The 21,050-nt window shown below is 46.8% G+C and overlaps 1 protein-coding gene across 3 annotated transcripts in view; it reads right to left on the bottom strand.

Moving 5' to 3' along the window:
• tmem131 (transmembrane protein 131) overlaps positions 1-21,050 on the bottom strand; it is a 49,327-nt gene that overhangs the window by 9,739 nt on the left and 18,538 nt on the right. For all 3 annotated transcript variants that reach the window (XM_035393828.1, XM_035393829.1, XM_035393830.1), the window contains exons 4-27: positions 20,702-20,770; positions 14,614-14,737; positions 12,950-13,066; positions 12,543-12,665; positions 12,280-12,360; positions 11,991-12,141; positions 11,548-11,604; positions 11,046-11,107; positions 10,854-10,962; positions 9,778-9,886; positions 9,157-9,310; positions 8,288-8,458; positions 7,330-7,440; positions 7,075-7,209; positions 6,372-6,476; positions 4,869-4,955; positions 3,905-4,057; positions 3,524-3,599; positions 3,293-3,407; positions 3,047-3,185; positions 2,773-2,882; positions 1,628-1,697; positions 1,183-1,334; positions 42-184 (exon numbers count right to left, since the gene is read on the bottom strand). In XM_035393828.1, coding sequence (XP_035249719.1) covers positions 42-184; positions 1,183-1,334; positions 1,628-1,697; positions 2,773-2,882; positions 3,047-3,185; positions 3,293-3,407; positions 3,524-3,599; positions 3,905-4,057; positions 4,869-4,955; positions 6,372-6,476; positions 7,075-7,209; positions 7,330-7,440; positions 8,288-8,458; positions 9,157-9,310; positions 9,778-9,886; positions 10,854-10,962; positions 11,046-11,107; positions 11,548-11,604; positions 11,991-12,141; positions 12,280-12,360; positions 12,543-12,665; positions 12,950-13,066; positions 14,614-14,737; positions 20,702-20,770 — 2,723 coding nt within the window. The remainder of the gene's footprint in view (positions 1-41; positions 185-1,182; positions 1,335-1,627; positions 1,698-2,772; positions 2,883-3,046; positions 3,186-3,292; positions 3,408-3,523; positions 3,600-3,904; positions 4,058-4,868; positions 4,956-6,371; positions 6,477-7,074; positions 7,210-7,329; positions 7,441-8,287; positions 8,459-9,156; positions 9,311-9,777; positions 9,887-10,853; positions 10,963-11,045; positions 11,108-11,547; positions 11,605-11,990; positions 12,142-12,279; positions 12,361-12,542; positions 12,666-12,949; positions 13,067-14,613; positions 14,738-20,701; positions 20,771-21,050) is intronic.

Below are 21,050 nucleotides of genomic sequence, written 5' to 3'. Positions count from 1 at the left end.
TGACAGCTGTAAGACCGCCCTTCTTCGAGCGGGCAACTCACTCTCCGAGCAGTCCTTGAGCAGAGACTCGGTCATCTTGAACCTCAGGGAGCTCCCGGGCCCCGGAGGCCTGCCAGCGACCTTCAGGCTCTCGGTGGTGCCCTGGCCCTGGACCACCACGTAGTCCAGCACCGTCAGGTTATTCCTGCAACGCCCAAACACTTCCATTTAAACACAGGCAGGCCCGCACCGGATTCCTGAACACCTCTACCACTGTAACACCAACAGGCTTCGAAAGAGGACATTCTGAAAAGCCACAAGGGGCTGTCTGAAAAGGACTTACCTACAGTAACTAAGCATCTGTGAAACCAATGGAATCATGATTTTGTTTGTACACATTTAAGATTCATTATATTTGAAAGCCATAGATATTTCCCTAATAATATATCACGTCTTCTGTCTGTAGATTGTGTGTCTCGGTCTTCTCATCTCTGCCCAGAGATCAGCTGGGTCGTCTACACTGAGTATCTCTGTCATACACCTGGCGTGACAGGTGATGAAGACGGATGAGGCCGGTCAGCATTCACCATTAAAACTGAAGCGGACTTTTGCACTCTAGCATGAAGGAAAACTCTGTGATGCAGAGCGATTCAATGTTCCATTTACTACAAAAATGGCACAACACGGACCTTTGAATGTCGAATTTAGAAAACTACGAACTAACCAGAGCTCATTCAACAGTAAACAACTAACCAACCAGAGCTCAACTGAGTGACATCATCAGCAGCGACTCTGTACAGCCCCTGAGGGAGAACCACGTCTGCACACTGGTCTTTGCCAGGGAGCTACACATTCAACCACACACACCCTCTGAGTCAAGACCAACCAATGTGGGTTTGGATCGGAAACAAATGTATGATTCACTGCAAAAAATTAAAGGGTGTATAACAAGAGGCCCTTTACAGCGCGGATACCCCAGTCAATGGGTCCTGGAGGACTTCACCAGCAAATTATTCTGCCTATTTTAACACCACACCCAGACCCAGGGAGGGAGCGGACTCCTTCAGTACAATGGCAGTGGGTGAAGTGCGGCTAAATGCCTGGCTAAAATAGGGTTGAGCGATACAGGCTAAAGGCTAACACCCTGATCTGCAGCTAGGCACAGGGCAGGGCCCGCTGCTGGCAAGGGAGAGGGCGCTGTACCTGACGATGAGGAGGGAGGTCACAGTGTGGTTACTGACAGGAGTGAACTTCACCGTGAAGGACTTTGCTTCTCCGGGTAACAACAGGACGTTGTAAACAAACGGTCGCGACGGTCCTTCGGTAAACCCTGTTCCCTTCTTACTGAAGGATGTCTACCACAGAGAGAGAGAGAGAGAGAGAGAGCATCGTCACCAATGGCAAAGCAGCTCAAACATCGAAATGTCATTCTGGATGAGCAGATAGACCAAGTTAAAAAAAATTAAAATAATCTGTGATGACATTTTTAAAAAATCTGCGACAACAAGATTAGTGGAGCTTCCCAATGCCCAATTTTCGCATTAAAATTCACACCCAGCAATTACAAACCAGACACACAGTTTGGGTCTTTTTAGTGACTGAAAGTAACAGTCATGGCAGCGAAACCTAACAGTTCTGAATAACTTACTTGGTTTTTGTGCACCTGGAATTCCAGTGTGTTGGTGTTGATGTTGAAGGTCTTTTCAAATGACTTATCCCTGAAAAGGAAAAAGGTCAAAATTAGCTTGTCCTTGTTTTTTTTTTGGGGCCAATTCAAAGCACTCCCGTTTAACATTCCCATAAATGTTATAGAGAAATGAACAAATACATATTGGCCCAATATTGCAAAAATAGCATTAAGCAGTACCTAGGCAGTTAGAACACTCATGCACGGTTTGACAAGACATTCTACAATAATTCACATTATAATAGAAGCAGATATCTCAAACTGGCAGTTTGTGCAAATCATTTACAGAGACAAAGACAATAAAAGCACAAAAGTATAAGGATAATGAATGAACAGTATGCCTGATGATTCAAAATGGACCCCACAAGAATCACCAGTACGCATACTGCCACACCTTACAGTAAAGCAATTTACCATGGTGGAGGATTACACTCCCATCCTAACCAAGCACGCCCCAGTGAGCAGCTAGAGATCTTGTTCAGCTGCTAATTAGAGGCAGGTGTGCCAAATTAGTGTTGAAATGAAAACCTACAGGAAGGTAGATCTGCAGGAGCAGGGTTGGGCAGCCCTGCTCTTGCCAAATGAACTAACAAGGGGATCTGTATTTGCACACAAGATATTACATGCCAGTGATGCCACCTTGCTTTACTTTTTTTCAAAACCTCCACTGCAGCTGCAAATCAGTACTTTCTCCTATAGCGCGAAATTAGCCGCAACGTTACATTTGTCAAGAGGACTGACTCATTCAACCGGTCTATCCTGCAGACGCCATCACAGAAATCGCTAACATACGACGCCATTACACGCTTTAACAAACCCATTCAACGTGTGCATCACATGGTACATAAAGCACAGCCCATTTGGCAGTCAGGTTCACACAGGTATTTTCCATTATGTGTGGCCGGCCGTTCCCATAAAACCATGACTCCCCACAAAGTCAAAGCACAATAGCTATTGGTTTTGTTTGTCACTCTGGTGTTCGAGATCTATAAAACACGCATCGTGACAAACAAAAGCAACAAGCGCAAACATTTAGTGGACAGTGGAAGGAGAGCCACACCCAGCACCCAGTGCAATGGCACAGGGGAGGCGCCAAACCCTCGTACCTGTCAAAAACTTTCTCTGTGAAGACGGACGGATTCGGGTAGAGAGCGACAGGAAGGAGCTGGACGTAGACGGGCACGTCCGCTGGGTTTTCCAACACCACTTCCTCTTCCTGGGAGCAGATAAGGAAAAGGGTCATTCAGCACAAACTGCCCGCTGTAAAGGCCCAGACTGGGGGCGCCAACGTCCCCCCTTCAGAGCCTGCATGCTGAACACACCCGAACTCCACCGCCCAGGGGGCTGGCAGCTCACGGCGAAAGCTGCGGGCGCACTCACGGAGGAGCTGTTGGTGTTGGTCAGGGGGAACAGGATCTGACGCGAGGAGTTGATGATGGAGGGCCACGTGATCCTGGCCGAGACCTTGGCCTGCACGTTCTTCTGCAGGTCCGTGTTCACCTCGAACAGAGCCTCCACCCTGCGGCGGGAAGAGACGCGGGTCAGCTACACAACCCCAGGCCCAAAGCGTGCCACTCCGGAGCACAGAGCAGAATAAAAAGTCCCCAGGGCTTTTACGTGACTCACTCCTGTCCCGAGCTCTCCTTCAGCTCCCTCCACCTCCTGAGGAGAGTCTGGTGCAAGTCCACGTCCGCGTCCCACATGTCCTCCTGCATCAGCAGCCCGTGGGGTTTGGACTCGGCTGAAACGGAAACCGGTTTAAATTTAAATGGGTTTTAAAACGCACAGAGGATACGGAACACAAAACCCACAGCCTGCACAGCCCAGGCAGGAGAGCCACGGTTCGGGCACACTTACATTTTAATATAAATGGCAGACCAGCGTAGCAGTGATCCCCACACTGTAGGCTAGAGTCAAAATAAATATTCGCTACCTGAAAGAAAGAGTAACATTGAAAAGGAAAATTAGCATAGCTTTCATTCCTGAAGATGGCAAAAGGGTTACATTTCAACATTTTCGTCAATAAAAAAAAATTGCACTTAGCTAAAATTTACATTTTTTTATTTTAAGCAAAGTTACCAAGAGTGTGTGCGTCACGTAGGATTTGACATTTTCCGGTTTGAATAAAAAAAAAAAAACTAAACTCTGCAGATGGAAACAGCAAATGCACACATATGCACACATTTTAATCCAGAGAAGCTCGGCAGTCACAGTAAGGTAAACGTGCGCATCCCGCACCTTTGACTTGCGCCGCGGCTCCAGCTCGTCCTTGCTGTTCCGGAGCCTTCTGTAGTAGAAGCGCACGTCCTCCGTGAGCGAGCGGATGTGCTGCAGCTTCACCCTCTGAGAAAACGAGCTCATGATGCTGAAGCCCTGGTGAACGCTCTTCCCCTGGAAACAAACAGGCGCGCATTTCACACGGCTGGGAAACAAACACTGGGAGGACCCTCTAGCCTGGCCCCGAGAACTCTGAACCCACTGAACTCAAAACCCATAGAACTCAGAACCCATAGAACTTCAAACCCATAGAACTCAAAACCCATAGAACTCAAACCCCATAGAACTCAAACCCCATAGAACTCAAAACCCATAGAACTCAAAACCCATAGAACTCAAAACCCATAGAACTCAAAACCCATAGAACTTCAAACCCCATAGATCTCAAACCCCATAGAACTTCAAACCCATTGAACTCAAAACCCATAGAACTTCAAACCCATAGAACTCAAAACCCATAGAACTTCAAACCCATAGAACTCAAACCCCATAGAACTCAAAACCCATAGAACTTCAAACCCATAGAACTCAAACCCCATAGAACTTCAAACCCATAGAACTCAAAACCCATAGAACTTCAAACCCATAGAACTCAGAACCCATAGAACCCTTTAGATCTTAGAACTTTAACAAATGAGTTCCCTTGGCTACATTTCAAAGACCGTTCTCCACATGGAATAAGCACATGGGCCCAAAGCAAACAACGAAAACACAAAGCAAGCAAGAGTTGAGTTTAATAGTTAACATACTTGGGCAGTGACAAAAGTGAAGCAAGCAAAAAATAAATAAAAAACATAAAAGAAAGGGTACAGTTTTGGCCAGTTATCCTGCCCACAGGCTCCCATGAGCACGGTTGTGTGAGGGGTAAATACAGTGACTGTGCCCAGGGTTTCCCAGGGGGCTGGGAACAGGGGGGGTTCCTCACCGGAAATGAGGGAGGAAGAACGATGTGCTTGGGTGAGCTCTCCAGCGATCCCACTGCTATGACGGCTTTCACTGGTATCGTTAATATCTGCAAAATAAAAGAAGCCTTTAAACGGCTGTAGGAACATAAACCAGGCACCGCACTGGACAGCCATAAAATGTGGCTGAACAGCAGCCTACACAGGATCTCACTTATTCAAACTACAGAACATCATGCTCTCAGACTACAGAACATCATCCTCTCAGACTACAGAACATCATCCTCTCAGACTACAGAACATCATCCTCTCAGACTACAGAACATCATCCTCTCAGACTACAGAACATCATGCTCTCAGACTACAGAACATCATCCTCTCAGACTACAGAACATCATCCTCTCAGAATACAGAACATCATCCACTCAGACTACAGAACATCATGCTCTCAGACTACAGAACATCATCCTCTCAGACTACAGAACATCATCCACTCAGACTACAGAACATCATCCTCACAGACTACAGAACACCATCCTCTCAGACTACAGAACATCACGCTCTCAGACTACAGAACATCACGCTCTCAGACTACAGAACATCATCCACTCAAACTACAGAACATCACGCTCTCAGACTACAGAACACCATCCACTCAGACTACAGAACATCATCCTCTCAGACTACAGAACATCATCCTCTCAGACTACAGAACATCATCCTCTCAGACTACAGAACATCACGCTCTCAGACTACACACTCACATACCAAGGCTACGCTGGAGCACAAGCAAGCAGCGCTCTCACACGCACCAGAAATAGTGTTGAGTGGCAGACAGCCTAAAAGCTTCTCTCAGACAGTTTGTTTGGCTGGGTCCGTCGGTCCTTAAGGGCTTTTTAAAGGGTGAAGCTTCTAATGGTTGACCTTTGACCTAACATATTACTCTCACCAGGGGTTCAAATGATCGGGAGGATCACAGATGCTGCACATCACACAAATCACGAGGAGTTCAATGAATCCTCAGCAGCTGATAAACAGTGTCAATGACCTCTATATCGAGCCTGTCAATCATTCAGCACAGCCAATAACCATACATACAGTCTACCACAGAACTGGCCCAGACCTCAAACACTTTTAAACTCCACAGTACTTCCTCGCGATCATTAAAATGACAAGTATGCTATTTACACATGAACCTTTCTGTAGAATAATTTCAGTAAGGCAAAACCAGTTGATTTAGGGTCCAAATGTACAATGTGAATTTATATGCTGACGGTACATTGTTCTTTTATGCATTGTTTTTTTTTGTTAGTTTTTTCATTGTTGCCAACTAGCTTATTTTGAATAAGACAGAACCATATGAAATTCGAAATGTACAGACTTTCTTAATTCACTGCAGGAAGAACTAGTGTTTCAGGTGGACATGCCACGCAGGAGTCTGGTGCATGATGGGTGGTTTTCTGCTTGTTTGCGTTACTCTGTTAACCTGCTGAATGCCCAGGAAAACCTTGAAGACTCCGGCGCACCTCATAGTCTGTCCTGAGGTGCACAGCACCATCGTAGGTTCCCTCCAGGCCCCTCGCCACCAGCGTGACCCTGAACACGGCAGTGTAGCCCGAGGCTAAGATCACCTGCAGCGAGAGACAGACATTCAGACAGACAGACAGAAAGCCCACCCACAGATTGAGTTCAATACACGTTTCACAAGTACTGAAACTGATTTGCTTGCACTGGAAAAACAATGCAACCTGAGCTGCTAAGCACATGGAACAATTCATTTTCAAAACCATCTTTTTTTTTAATATCAATGTTATGGAGGGGGGAGTTCAAAATTTTGTACAAAAGCACTTGAATGTTCATGAAAATAACAAGAATAACACTGACAGAAGTGTGAAAAAAAAGTCTTGTGTAAACGGTACACTGATACACACGTATCTAACTGGTAAGGAGGGGTAATTGAGCAGGATTCGAACAACACCCATTGGCATTCGGAAGTATATGTCAGTGAAAGTTATTCATCAATTAGCTGTTGATAAGGCCATTTATAGTTGGCAATGATATCCGCTGTGGTTTCTGTTGTTGTAACCCAAGTGAATGAATAACACATCGCCCACACGGCGTACAGGATGTTGTCATAAAAATGCTTCGCTGCCTCACTTCAGCAAGGCGCCTTTCATGCCGAACAGACTCTGCACATGCGGGGAAGACGCAAGGCGGGGTGAGGCTTACGGAGTTGTGGTCGGACGCGGACGCGTTCTGGAGCTCCCGTATCCGGGGCAACACGGTGGTTCTGTTGCCCCGCTCGGCGCGCAGCAGCTCCACCGACAGGCTGTCCCCCGTCACCATCCACGACTCGATCTCCAGCTGAGAGAGAGCAGAGGAACGGGGTCAGCCTCGGGCGGGGTCGGGCACACGGGCACGGGGGCACGGGGGCACACGGGCACAGCCTCCAGCGAAAGCGCCAGCGGGCAGCCGCCAGCTCACCTCGATGGGGTTGCTGTTGACGACCATGAACATGTTACTGCTGGTGTCGGTGGCGCTGAGCACGCTGAAGTCCAGGAAGTGCTGGCTGAGACTGGGCGGCAGGACGAAGGGCTGTTCCAGGAGACAGAAGAAGAAGAAGAAGCTCAGTTAGACTGGCGGTTAAACTGTGAAGCTAAACACCAAGGGAAATGAATTGAGGGGCCATCTTGTGTACACCTTGTGCCCAATTATCACAAAGGCAGTTTATCAAATATATCATTTATTTAATTTACTGAATTCCACTAGACTTTACAAAGGGCCAACAGTTAGCTACCAATAATACAGGTGCAAATAATTTTGGGGGCATATTTTATCATTGTGCTCTTATTATATTTTCAGCGCAATGGACGTCATAACACCTGCAGACTGAATCTATGCCAGGACAAAGGCGGCTTGTGTCCAGACACTCTCTTGGGAAGCTCTTAAGGAGGCCAAAAAGATCATTTATGCCCCAGTTGTAGTAAACCAGAAACCTGCAGGCAACACTAATACGAGCAGCATCATAAGAGCCTGTGCCCTGTGCCTTACTTTACAGCACGGCACCCAACATAAGGGCCTCCAATTAAGATTTATTAGCATTAGAGCTCCGTTTAACTGAGGTCTTATGATATTAGCTACTTATGGGTAATGCCGCATAAAACCACATAAATGTCCATTTTTTCTGCAATAAGCCGGCTTAAAATATTAAACCTCTATGCAATTTCAGGACGCCCATGCCCAATAAGGATCGTACAGGGACTTTAAATCTTTAAACACAGGTTTTAACACGTTCCTGCGCATTCATTTGCAGGCAACTACTGTCAATTTCAAGAAAATAAACTGTCAGGTTCCCGTCATGTGCTTTGGAACACAAACTGCAGCGTAAAGCAGTGCTCAGAAAACAGCGCGTAGTGAAGTTTAAACGCGCCGCAGAACGCACCTCCAGGAAGCCGGTGTACGCGCGGATGGGCAGGTGGAACTTGGAGGCGTTGGTGACGAGCAGGATGTTGCTGTCGATGTGGAGAGAGGGCCTGATTGGCTGGAAATGGAGGGAGAAGATGTAGCGCGACTCGCGGGGAGGGATCAGGATGGGGTCGCTGAAGTTCTGGATCTGTATGAGGACACAGGAAAGCAGGCCGATTACTCAGCTGAAAAACCTGGGCATGTCACCTAATGATGTTAATGGCCTCTTCATCAAGCCTGTCAATCATTCAATACAGCCAATAACCATACACACAGTGTACCACAGGATTGGCCCAGACCTCAGACACCTTTAAACTCCACAGTGCTTCACTGCTATCAGTAATGCAAGTGACAAGTATGCAATTTACACATGAACCTTTCTGAAGAATAATTTCACAAAAAGGCTGGAAACCAGCAGATTTAACCAGGGCCCAGAAATACAACGTGAATGAGGAAGCAGGCTGATTATTCAGTTGCTCAACTCAGGGCCCAGCACCAATCAGAGGTCAACAAAACCACAGTGGGACACCTCCGGGTGCACATGCTTACAGGAAGTACACCTATTTCTGTGAAGGCAGCTGCTTTTTGCCTTTCCCTGAAACCTTATTGCTGCCACATTGCGCCACACACTCTGAAAGCTAAACTCTCAGTAAAAATCCACCGGTTCTTTTGTCATCAGGTCCACAGGCTCCCTTTTTTACGAATTGGGTCAACCCAGTAGGGCTTGATCTCCGATAAGGACAATGGCCACAGGAAGCGAACTCTCGAAGCCTGGAAATAAACAAGCGTTTGGAGATGCCTTCCGTTCCCCTCTGTGGCGGCCACGTTCAACCCAGGAGCGCTCACTTGGAACATCGTCTTGGCCTGGTCGGGCAGGAAGACGCTGTGGACGCGGACGGCGAAGCCGAAGGTGTTGGTGAGGAAGATGGGCCTCTCCACGGGGTCCGTCGGGCTGTCCCTTATGTGGAACAGGGTGGCCGTGTGCTCGAACCCGAGATACCTGCCACGGCCAGACACACACGCGCGTCACCATAACAACAAACAAACAAACAAACAAAAACACACCAAGCCTGGCCATTAAGGAAAATCAATACGAGAGCAGCACAGAGCACGATGCACAACGCATAATGCACTAGTGTTCATATGGGAACACTGCAGAGATAAACACACAGCCTGAAAAATTTAATCAATACCCTTAAAGTGCACAGACTCACATATTCCCATTACACTCAAACTTAACTGTGAAGATCCAGTTGTTACAAATGCTGCAAACCTTTCAGTACGTATTCAGCATTTCTAGCCAAAACTGTAGATTATGGACTATGAATTAAGATCACCTTTAAAAGACATGGACGCATAAGCTTATATACAATATACTTCATAACCATGCTTCATAGCAATTCCAGTATGAACTGTGCTCAAAAGGCTAACTGCACATTTCACACACTACTGAGACTGAACTCTTACCCTTCTAAAACTTCTGCTTGGTATGGGATTTCAAGTTTGGAGTATGTTTTTTCTCTCGCTTTCACTGTTATTTTGCCAGAAAACTGAGACGGTCTCCGTGCTTTTGATGCTGTGGGGTAGAGGGGAAAAAAAAAGAAAAAAGAAGAAAAAACAGGATTGAGTGCATTTCAGAGTTTTCACATTTCACACGTGCACTGAAGCCGCAGTTCAGGTTCCCCCGTTTATGTTGTCAGGATTAGCTCTGCAAAGTGAAACATTCAGACGGATTCCAGCAGGGAGCTGGGTTTCACAGTGGCTTAGTGGAGCCCCAGGTAAAACAGAACCAGGTGCGCCTGGTTCTCTAACCCTGACAGAGGACAGAGCAACTGAGGGGGGGGGGGGGGGGGGGGGGCGCAGGGGAGCGGCCCTCACTGAGGTCACAAAACGGTCCCCAGCGCTGCGGTGCGACCCGCAGGACTGCAGATACGCAGCCGGGCCCGCGTATGCGGCTCAGCTGCGCAGAGATGCGTGCAGCGAACGCACGTCGCTGCGAGGCTGCGTCAGCCTCTGTGCACTTCCTGTCCCTGCATTTTTTAAGCCCGCCGGACAAAATGACCACAAACACACCGGAAACCAGCAGCCACCTGTGCGCCATTCCAGTCTCCTTTGCCCTCATTTCTTTGCCTTTTAATTTTTCAATTAGTCCCTGCATTGCCTGAATTTGATTTGTGCACGCTACATGAATGGATTATGGATATTTCTTCTACCCATCAAAGCATTTCTTCTTTCAATAAAAAATAATAAAGTTCAACACGCAGAAACCGCTTTAATGAACTTATTAGAACTCAAATATTAACTTTTACCAGTTAAAAATAGCATCCATTTAGTTAAATTTGCTCTTTTGGAATCATTATAAAACAGGAAAATGCCACGAGTTCAGAAAAATACAAATCCCTGCGATGCTTTATTTATGTCCTTAAAAATACTGAAACTTGGCTTTTACGATGCTTCCGTTCTTTGGTAAAATGTCTGAAAGAAATAACCAATTATTTCTCCAGAACAGCTGAGTAAAGTCACAAGGTAACCAAGGAACTTACCATCAAAACTTATACTTGCAACTTTGGTATAATTATTTTCTCCTGCTTTCAGCGTGACTGAACTGTAGTCTATTTTAATTGCTTCATTTGGTGGTGTTGACCGGACACTCTGTAAAGCAAAAAAGAATATTAGCTTGAGTACACTGGGGAAAAGACTAAACCACACTATAATAATACATGAGAAGTACTCACTGTAATTTGTACATCTTTTGTTCCTGAATTTAGAAGATGTAAATTCAATTGTTTTGGCCGATCTGTGAAATGTACACACTACATTTAAGAGCAGTGGAAAAATACCTTGAAAAGATAAGAATGAATTCCGAACAAGAATACATTTTAAAACAATGTCATGCCACTGAACACACACAAGGAGACATTTTCTCCACTGAAAATGTTCTACTGTAGGACTGCAAATAAAAATTGGCTCCAAGCTAAATCTAGTACAATACACTAAATGGCAACACCTATGTTTAACACTGTACATGGTCCCTCATAAATACACAAACAAAGAAAAAATAAAGAATAGCTTACAGATCTTAATGACATTTAATGGCATGCTTTAATAGGAATTATACACTTAATCCGTTTCAAGGTCAAACACATTCCTGCCTTGTTACTGCATGCAGTCAAAGGAAGAACAGCGCTGCAGGACAGCTGTACATACTGTATGACCCAACGATGAAAGCTAGCTTACCTTGCGATCGTAGCGTACCAAAGTCGAGCATCTCTATGGAGGAATAAATACCAGGTGCTGTGAACAAATCAAACAGCCAGGTGAGTGACACTTGATTGGCTGGACAAAGGTGGACATGAGGTTCAGTTTTGTCGGTAGGGGGGGCAGTGAGAGGACAAAAATCAGGCTCAGCCTTGTGAGCGGTTGACAGCCAGAGCTCAAAATCTGCCTAAGCAGAGTGAGAGGGTGACAGAGGACGAAATAAGCCTCAGTTTTGTGAGTGAGTGACAGTTAAAGTATGAGATGATCCTCAGCAGCACAACGGGGTAATGAAATGAGCCTCAGCTTTGTGAAAGTGAAGGTCAGTGGACAAGATGAGCCTCAGCAGTACAACTGGGTGACACTCAGAGGATAAAATCAGCCTCAGCTTTGTGAGTGACTGACAGTCGGAGGACAGCACTCACTTTTGGTGACCTCCACCTCCACGGGCAGGATGATGAACTCGTCCTCGCTGGAGGCGTTGGTTTTGATCCGGAGGTAGGCCGTGTGGTTGTCGGCGTCCCGCGAGGAGAAGCTGGCTCTCATCACCCCCTTGGTTTCGAACGGGGGAATCTCCTGAACGGGGAGCGTGAGGGAGGACGTGTCAAGAGATGGGACACAGGGAGAAATCTGCCCCAGAGTGCATACACTGTAAAGAGCTCTCACAGAAAAGAGTTCACAGGACACAACAGTCAATGAGGACCAGGTACCCACCCATAATTTGCGGGTGCCTCCTTGCTGGCCTGTTAGCAGCTCCAGATGCAAGTCCCCCCCACTGGAGTACATTTCCACAACCTGGAAAGGAGCAACCAAGCAGCACAGGTTAAGCCTCAAACTGAGTACGTACTCTATGTACAGTATGAGCAGTTATCTGCAGCGATTATGTACGTACACATGAGCAGTCTCTGTATCTGCAGTGGTTCAATGTGTATAAGCAGTTGTCTGCAGTTGTTCAGTGTGTATGCATGAGCAGTCACCTGCAGCGGTTCACTGTGTGGGTTGTGGATGTTTATGAGCGGTGAAAAGCTGCTGTTCACTGGAATTCTGGCCCCAATGAAGGGCCTCAATCTGTAGGGGTTTGGGATACCCACGCCAAACACCTGCAAAAGAGAAGCCAAGCATCGAAATGTTTGGACCAAAAAGCTCCCCTTTCAGTGCCAGCTCAGGTGACATCCCTGTGGAGTCACACTCATCCTGGCACTCACCCCCACCCCCACACTCCCCTTCTGAAAGTTCATGCAAAAATGTCAGAAAAGCTAGTGACCAAAGCAGTATTTCACTGGTGACTCTTCCACTATGGCCAACTTCATAAGGAATAACTAGTATTAAGACACATTTGAAGACATTCTCAACATAATACGTGTGTTACTAACTCCATACATACCTGGTATGTAAACACCCCATGATCTGATGTGTTAATAAATAATGTGTTTTCTACGTTTCCTACTACCCGTGCGAGAAAGACCACATCAAACGATGTGTTTCCCCCCGGAGGAATAACCTGCGGGAGAAAGGAGAAGAGGAAACTTGGTTACTTCTTCTGTTTTTATTTATAAAACGAACACACCCATGCTGCTGCTGCTCCTGTACGAAACTCCTGCGGGTGGAGAAGGAATGGGCTGCAGGCAGCAGGCGTGTCCCAGGTGTGAATCAGAGGCAGAGGGGAAGACCCGCAGCTCCCCCACAACAGGTAAGCAAAAATGACTTCCTTTTATAAAACGGTTCGCTTATCAACACTTAAGTCAAAGAAACTTTTTTCCCCCAAACATTTGTTTTTGAAATCAGCATCACATAGAAAAATGAATGACTCAGGAGTGGAGATCCATACAAGTAGCTGCTCAACTTCAAAATCCACTTTCCCAGTGTAGAAGAAAGCAGTAAAAAAAAAAAACTACACCCACTATCATCTAGTTAAACAGACATGTTTTTTTACAGGAAGTGATGAGTTGGCCCTGTCAGTTGAAAGAAAAGGTACAACAGCCTAGGTGGGACATTAATCCACCGGTGCAGTTAAAACTTCAAAACGTCAAAGAAAATAGATTAAAAAATAGATTTTAATTCTGAGCTGGGACAATGGCAGCTAATTTCAGGGGGTGTCGAGCACGTCAGGAGGGTCAGGGTTTCATTTATTGAAGATGTGGGAGTGTGTACTATTGGCTCAGGCTCAAACGGAAATAAGCTCAACTGCAGCAGGCTGATTCACACAGAGGACCCAACTCACAGGCTAAATCAGAGCAGCCCAACCCTGTTCCTGGAAATCTACCGTCCTGTAGGTTTTCACACCAACACTAACAAAGCACGCCCCATTCCACAGCGAGAGAACTCCTCGAGCTGTCAATTCGTCGAAATCAGGTGTGTCAAGGTGACAGGACAGTAGATCTGCAGGAACAGGGCTGGGCGGCCCTGGTCTAAATACTATAGTTGCTGCCAGTTCCATTCAGCTATTGCTCTTGTTTCCCTTCTCATTATTGTATGAGCCAGGCGACTGAAACTGCTCATGTAATCTACGCCACACTGACATTTATCAGCATGTCGCTCAAGCTTGTTAAAAGTAAGCATAAATCGAGACTTCCCAATAAGGAGATTATACAACCACAGCTCTGCGCTTCTACATAGGCCGTGATGGAAAAATAAGCATTTATTATTTTTATTTTTTTTTCAGGACTTCTTTTTTTTTTTTTTGTGACTTCTCATTTGGGGGATCCCCCCCACGCCTTCTACAGGAAGCGAGCCACTGCTGTTCGTTTAACCGCCGATCTAAAAACAGCTCTTACTTTCACCGGCCTGGACGCCAGCGATGGTGCCAGTTTGAGAAGGGAAACCTAGAATTAATCTTACTTATATACGCTTTCTAGAACTGTGTACGTTCATGGTTAAAAAAAAATTCAGTTTCTTCATTTCAAATATCAATTGCATGAACTATGAAATCTGAATAGCAACTTTGAGCAAACAAAAGGGAAAAAAGTTAAAACTGCTTCTTTACTCTGAGTTAAAGGGCACGCTGTGCTTGTGGAGCAGACAGGTGTGAGGACAAAGGGAAATACTCACCCCGTTCTGGAAAAACGATGCATGAAAATGAGCAGTAGTTGCTGATATTGATATTAATATGATCTTTTCTTCTGAACTAGGATTGTGTAAGTAAACTTTCTCCATTTTAGGCATCCCCACGGGCCTGAGAAAAAAGGAAAAAAAAGACAAAGGTGTGAACAGGACGTGACAACCTGACCGTTTTGTGTGATGGAGGGGGGGGGGGGGGGGGGGGAACTCAGCTGCGGCTGACTTTTCAGTCACGCAAGCAACCACAGAACTGCACAGCAAGGTAGTCACATAGTTCAACACAAAACCAGCACACATCAAAAATGACATTTTAAAATTCAGAGAGTGGGAAATAATGACCAGCTCAAATAAACCCGTTCAGAGGAAACAAGTTCCAGGGCGTTCGGTTTTAAAATCCCGTCCTCGTTCGATCCCGTGGACATCTACAATTTCAACCCAGGGCTCCCGCAACGGCACAACCCAACGTGCAGTTCGACACAAGGGTCAATCCTCTTTAAGGCCTCCGATCTCTCGCCTGGCCCAGGTGCTGACTTCAATAACTCTCTTAAGGTCACTCTGCTGGTGCATGTTACGGGGGGGGGGCAGAGAATGTGGCACCAGGACATGGTGTGGAATTCAAGGCAGGCCACACAATGCACAGAGCTCTGACGGAAGGGAGGGAGCCGCTCTGCTTTGCATTTCCTGCTGTTGTTCAGTTATCGTCTTCTCGGCATAGATTAACCCGGTATCTTCCTGCTTCAGTGTTCAGGGTTCAGACACATCACAAGATGCCGCCCCCTCCACCCCCATCCCACTCCTCCTTGTACAAAGTCTCCAGGAGCTTATCAACAGGCGTCCACAGTGGAGAAAGACTGACCCTTTTCTACAGTCTCTCCTTTGGCCAATGATTACACAGCGCACGCTGCGATTACACCGTGTATCACTGCTGTACCAGTTTGTTGGGCCCGTTTTCACTTTGTGTTTGCGATCATGAGTCAGTCACAATATGATCTGCCTTATTACATGCCCATCCGCTGAACAGAGTAACAAGGAAACGGATTGGCAGTGTTAATAAGGGGAACAACCATAACCAAGATAAGATTTTTAAATATGCATCACCAGATTAGGCGCAGGCTTTAATGTGGTTTTGCTTTGGTATCAGTTCATACGCCTACCTACATGATAAGAGCGCCGGGATTTTGTTTTTTGGTTCAGCAATATACTTCCTCCACATTGCGGTGCATACAGCTTGCACTGTGATGTGCATGCAGCCTGCACTGTGTGGTGTATGCTGCCTGCATTGTGTGGTGCATGCTGCCTGTACTGTGTGGTGCATTCTGCCTGCATTGTGTGGTGCATGCTGCCTGCACTGTGTGGTGTATGATGTCTGCATTGTGTGGTGCATGCAGCCTGCATTGTGTGGTGCATTCTGCCTGCATTGTGAGGTGCATGCTGCCTATATTGTGTGTGGCATGATCCCCGCATTGTGTGGTGCATGCTGCCTGCATTGTGTGCTGCATGCTGCCTGCATTGTGTGGTGTATGCTGCCTGCATTGTGTGGTGCATGCAGCCTGCATTGTGTGGTGCATTCTGCCTGCATTGTGAGGTGCATGCTGCCTATATTGTGTGTGGCATGCTGCCTGCATTGTGTGGTGTATGCTGCCTGCACTGTGTGGTGTATGCTGCCTGCACTGTGTGGTGTATGCTGCCTGCACTGTGTGGTGTATGCTGCCTGCACTGTGATGTGCATGCTGCCTGCACTGTGTGGTGTATGCTGCCTGCATTGTGTGGTGTATGCTGCCTGCATTGTGTGGTGTATGCTGCCTGCACTGTGTGGTGTATGCTGCCTGCACTGTGTGGTGTATGCTGCCTGCACTGTGTGGTGTATGCTGCCTGCACTGTGTGGTGTATGCTGCCTGCACTGTGTGGTGCATGCTGCCTGCACTGTGTGGTGCATGATGTATGCATTGTGTGCTGCATGCTGCCTGCACTGTGTGGTGCATGATGTATGCATTGTGTGCTGCATGCTGCCTGCATTGTGTGGTGCATTCTGCCTGCACTGTGTGGTGTATGCTGCCTGCATTGTGTGGTGCATGCTGCCTGCATTGTGGGCTGCATTCTGCCTGCATTGTGAGGTGCATGCTGCCTATATTGTGTGCTGCATGCTGCCTGCACTGTGTGGTGCATGCTGCCTGCATTGTGTGGTGCATGCTGCCTGCATTGTGTGGTGCATGCTGCCTGCATTGTGTGGTGCATGCTGCCTGCATTGTGTGGTGCATGCTGCCTGCATTGTGTGGTGCATGCTGCCTGCACTGTGTGGTGTATGCTGCCTGCATTGTGTGGTGCATGCTGCCTGCATTGTGTGGTGCATTCTGCCTGCATTGTGTGCTGCATGCTGCCTGCACTGTGTGGTGCATGCTGCCTGCATTGTGTGGTGCATGCTGCCTGCACTGTGTGGTGTATGCTGCCTGCACTGTGTGGTGTATGCTGCCTGCATTGTGTGCTGCATGCTGCCTGCATTGTGTGCTGCATGCTGCCTGCATTGTGTGCTGCATGCTGCCTGCACTGTGTGGTGCATGATGCCTGCATTGTGTGGTGCATGATGCCTATATTGTGTGTGGCATGATGCCTGCATTGTGTGCTGCATGCTGCCTGCACTGTGTGGTGCATGCTGCCTGCATTGTGTGCTGCATGCTGCCTGCACTGTGTGGTGCATGCTGCCTGCACTGTGTGGTGCATGATGCCTGCATTGTGTGGTGCATGCTGCCTGCACTGTGTACTGCATGCTGCCATCTGACATTTTAGCTGCATTTCTGGATAAAAGGATGAATGCCAGCTGAAGACTGTTCTTTTGTCCCTACATGAATTTTTTTTACCATGACCTAATCTACAAATTAACCAGTGCTGGTCTATATAGCAGATTAGCTAATTTAAGCCAGGGTAACTGGTGGAAATAAAAAAAAACCTGCATACACACCAGCCCTCCTGGATCAGAATTGCCCACCCATGCAATAAAAACACCCAAAACCACAAGTTTGGCTAGAGGCACTGCTTTCAATTTGGGAGAGCAAATATTTACACCATAGACAGATTAGGAGCGCACACATTAGGAGCGGCATCAGCACACAAATGAGTTTTGATGAATCTGTGAATAGGTTTACAGTCACACGACATAGATTTGTGTCAGGCCCCAGGAGGCAGAGCTAAAACAGCACAAAAGCCAGGTTATATCACACTTCCTGTGCGACACTTCAGTTTGAAAGACATTAATGCTTTTTTTTTTCTTTTAGGCGCATGACATCACGGGCCTGTAAAAACGGCGGCGCTTGCTCGCGTGCGCTAGCGGATCCCACTGGTTTCCGAGAGACGCATTAACACCACGCAGCTCCACGGCAGGTGCAGACACAGACAGATGCACAGGCTATGCAGCAGACGGGCCGGGGGGGGGGGGGGGGGGCTGCTGTGTGGCAGGTGTGTGAGCTCAGAAGGCAGCTGGGGAGATTTATAAGTACAGGTGGTGTGGGTGGGCATGGCGTCTGGGACACCAAAATACCGCATGCCCCCCCCCCCCTCGCTCTGGGACAGGCCAGCCCCTTCCTCTAGAGGCCAAAATTACACCTCTAAGGGAGAACAGAAGCCAGAGAGGCCCGACTGACCACCAGCCCCCCACTGCGGTACCCAGCTGAACAGAAGCCACGATTCAGACTTGGGTGGTTCAGGGTGCGCAGAGACGTCTTTCTTTCCATTTCCTCCTTCTGAGTCTACAGTCAGACGGAGTCAGGCTAGGTCACAGGTTGCCAAAACGAGATTTTGGTGCGGCTTCATACTCAAAACGTGAGATCACGGTTAAATTCTGCATCCAAGAATGCAGTAGAGTTTCTGTGAGCCCCAAGTCTTCATTTCGCTCAGTGGAACTTTATATCTGGATGGTTTTGATTACTGCGCAAAAGGACTGGTTTAACAGCAAGTTTCTGATTAGGGTTAAGAACGTCTTTAGGGAAAAGCATGAACGTATTTCTGTGAATCATCCTGGATTACAGCCATCTCAAAACTGTTACTAAACTGAATTATTCAAATAAATTATAATTACGTCTTTGAAAAGTGCATTATGAATTCAATTACAGTCCAGAGTGTGGCATTAATCATTTCAAAACAGAATTTACGAGACCGAATTTGGTACCCCCGTGGTTTTGATCTTGCATTCCCCTGAAGACTCATCCCCTCACGGCTGCAGGCTGGAAGAATCTTTTCTGAGATTTTTATGAGACCCCCACACACTCACCTGAAGTTTTGCCTGAAGCTCTCTTTTCTTAAAGAAATAAATACTATCTCCATTCATGCCATGTTTTTCTGCATACACTACATAGCAAGCAATTCTACCATGGCGTATTGTGTTTTTACAGAGAGGTGTTTAAATACCTTCAAACAATACATCCTTACACAACAGTAATTCAATCAATCAACGTACACATTTTGCAGTTGCGGTGTTTTGAAAACAAAGGCCGTGGCTTTTTTTTTGATCTATTGGAAAGTGCACTGACAGAACAAAGGAGGTGCATTACATCATATAATGCCATTCTCACAGGCCAATCAAATTTATGCATGCATATTCATAAACCACACATACGACCAAATCTTGGGTGAACAAATATCTGAATTCCAAGAGCGTGTATTTTCTATTCTAAATACAGGAGGTAAAGATTTCAGGTCACCAAGCCTCAGGAAATAATACTGATAAAAATCTGTGGTATTTTTGTGGTAGCTATTTGGCAAACAGTCTAGCAGAACCAGTAAAAGCTGACAGTATGAAGCTAATACGTGGAAAAATGGCATCTTTTTGAAAAATATCCTTCATGATGAAATTAACTTCCCAACAAGATGTGTTCATTTTATGTTTGGGTCAAGGGGACAGTGTTGTCTTGTGGCTGATAAGTTTAGGCTCATGGATCATCTCATCATGGTTTGTGTGCTGAAAATCCCCAAAATCTATTTTAGTAACATCGCTTCACTGTAGAGTGCAATGGCTTTAAAAGCTGCTCTTTTTTGGCTAGACTGCAACAGCGGGGCCAGCCCTATAAACACGAATGTCTGTGAGTCACTGAGTGATGAAGTTACACCATTGGTCGGCCGAGTTATGAAGTTACACCATTGGTCAGCCGGATGAAGTGTGTTAGGTCCAGCCATATACTAGGTTTTGACCTAGTGTTGTTTGTTGATATTCTGTAATATCATATGCCTGTAATTAATAATTAATGAGTAGGCATAAGACCCAATTAGACTACGCTGGTCCATTACTTTGAGCGTATTCCATGTCTACCAATACCACACTTTCAACAATAAAATCTCCCAGGACAGATGCTATTCTCACAGGCAGAAAGCGCTGTCAGGTGTAATTGTAGCTGTACTGCTGGAATTTAGTTGAATCTGAAGCAAAGCCTATAGGCACTAATCTCACAAAGAGACTAAATTATTCACATGCTAAAGCATTGCCTGTATTAAACAATTATCCCCACATAAATCCTATCCACAAATGCACGTTCCTTCCAAAAGCACCACTGCCATTGCTCTCTAATAGCCAAAACACTGCAGATAAGCATACTGTACTACTCTAGTACAGTAGGTAAGACCGCCTTGCAGCTCACTGTAACATCTAAAGCAGCAGGCTTAAGAAGAAGCACGGACCATTAGGCCTTTAGAAAAGTGGAAACAAATAAACAGCTGTCTATATCACAATAGCAGAAGCAATAAAATACAAATCTGCAAGAAAGGCTCTCGTCTGACAGTCTGAATTACAGCAGGATTTACAAATCTCTACTACACCCATTCGGAGCATTTTAAGCTTCTGCACAAACCACACACACACACACACACACACACACACACACACACACACACACACACACACACACACGCATGCATGCACACACACACACACACACACACACACACACACACACACACACACCTGAGTCACATGAACGGCTAATGATATCCAGAGCAGTTCTGAGCTCAAGCGCCTCAATGTAAGAGCCTGAGGAAGCTTCCCCGGGCCCCGCAGCGCACCACACCACAGGTACGACACTGTGAAAGGGACACTCACTGTTCGTGGAAGTCCAACATCGGCGGCTCGAACCGTATAGGCCTGCAGTTCCCCCGGTGTAAGGATGCACTGCAAGAGAGAGGAGAGGCGTTGAGGAGGAGGAGGAGCAGGAGCAGGAGCAGGAGGAGGACCGGGAGCAGGAGCAGGGGAGTCAGCTTGCCTCCCATGCTGGGCTCCTCGGTGGCAAAGTGTGTGGGAGGCTGTCGCTCGTAGGTGTGAGCTCAGATCAGACCACAGGCTCAGGGTGGGGGGGTGGGGGGGGGAGGAACCCACCAGACCTGCCCTGCCACTACAGGTGTCTGGCTGCTGCGCTTTTTTTCACCGTTTCAATAAACGATCTATATCATGC

This window comes from Anguilla anguilla, chromosome 15 (assembly GCF_013347855.1).
Source record: "Anguilla anguilla isolate fAngAng1 chromosome 15, fAngAng1.pri, whole genome shotgun sequence".
In the NCBI taxonomy this organism is placed as follows: Eukaryota; Metazoa; Chordata; class Actinopteri; order Anguilliformes; family Anguillidae; genus Anguilla; species Anguilla anguilla.
This window is presented reverse-complemented; position numbering and strand designations above follow the sequence as displayed.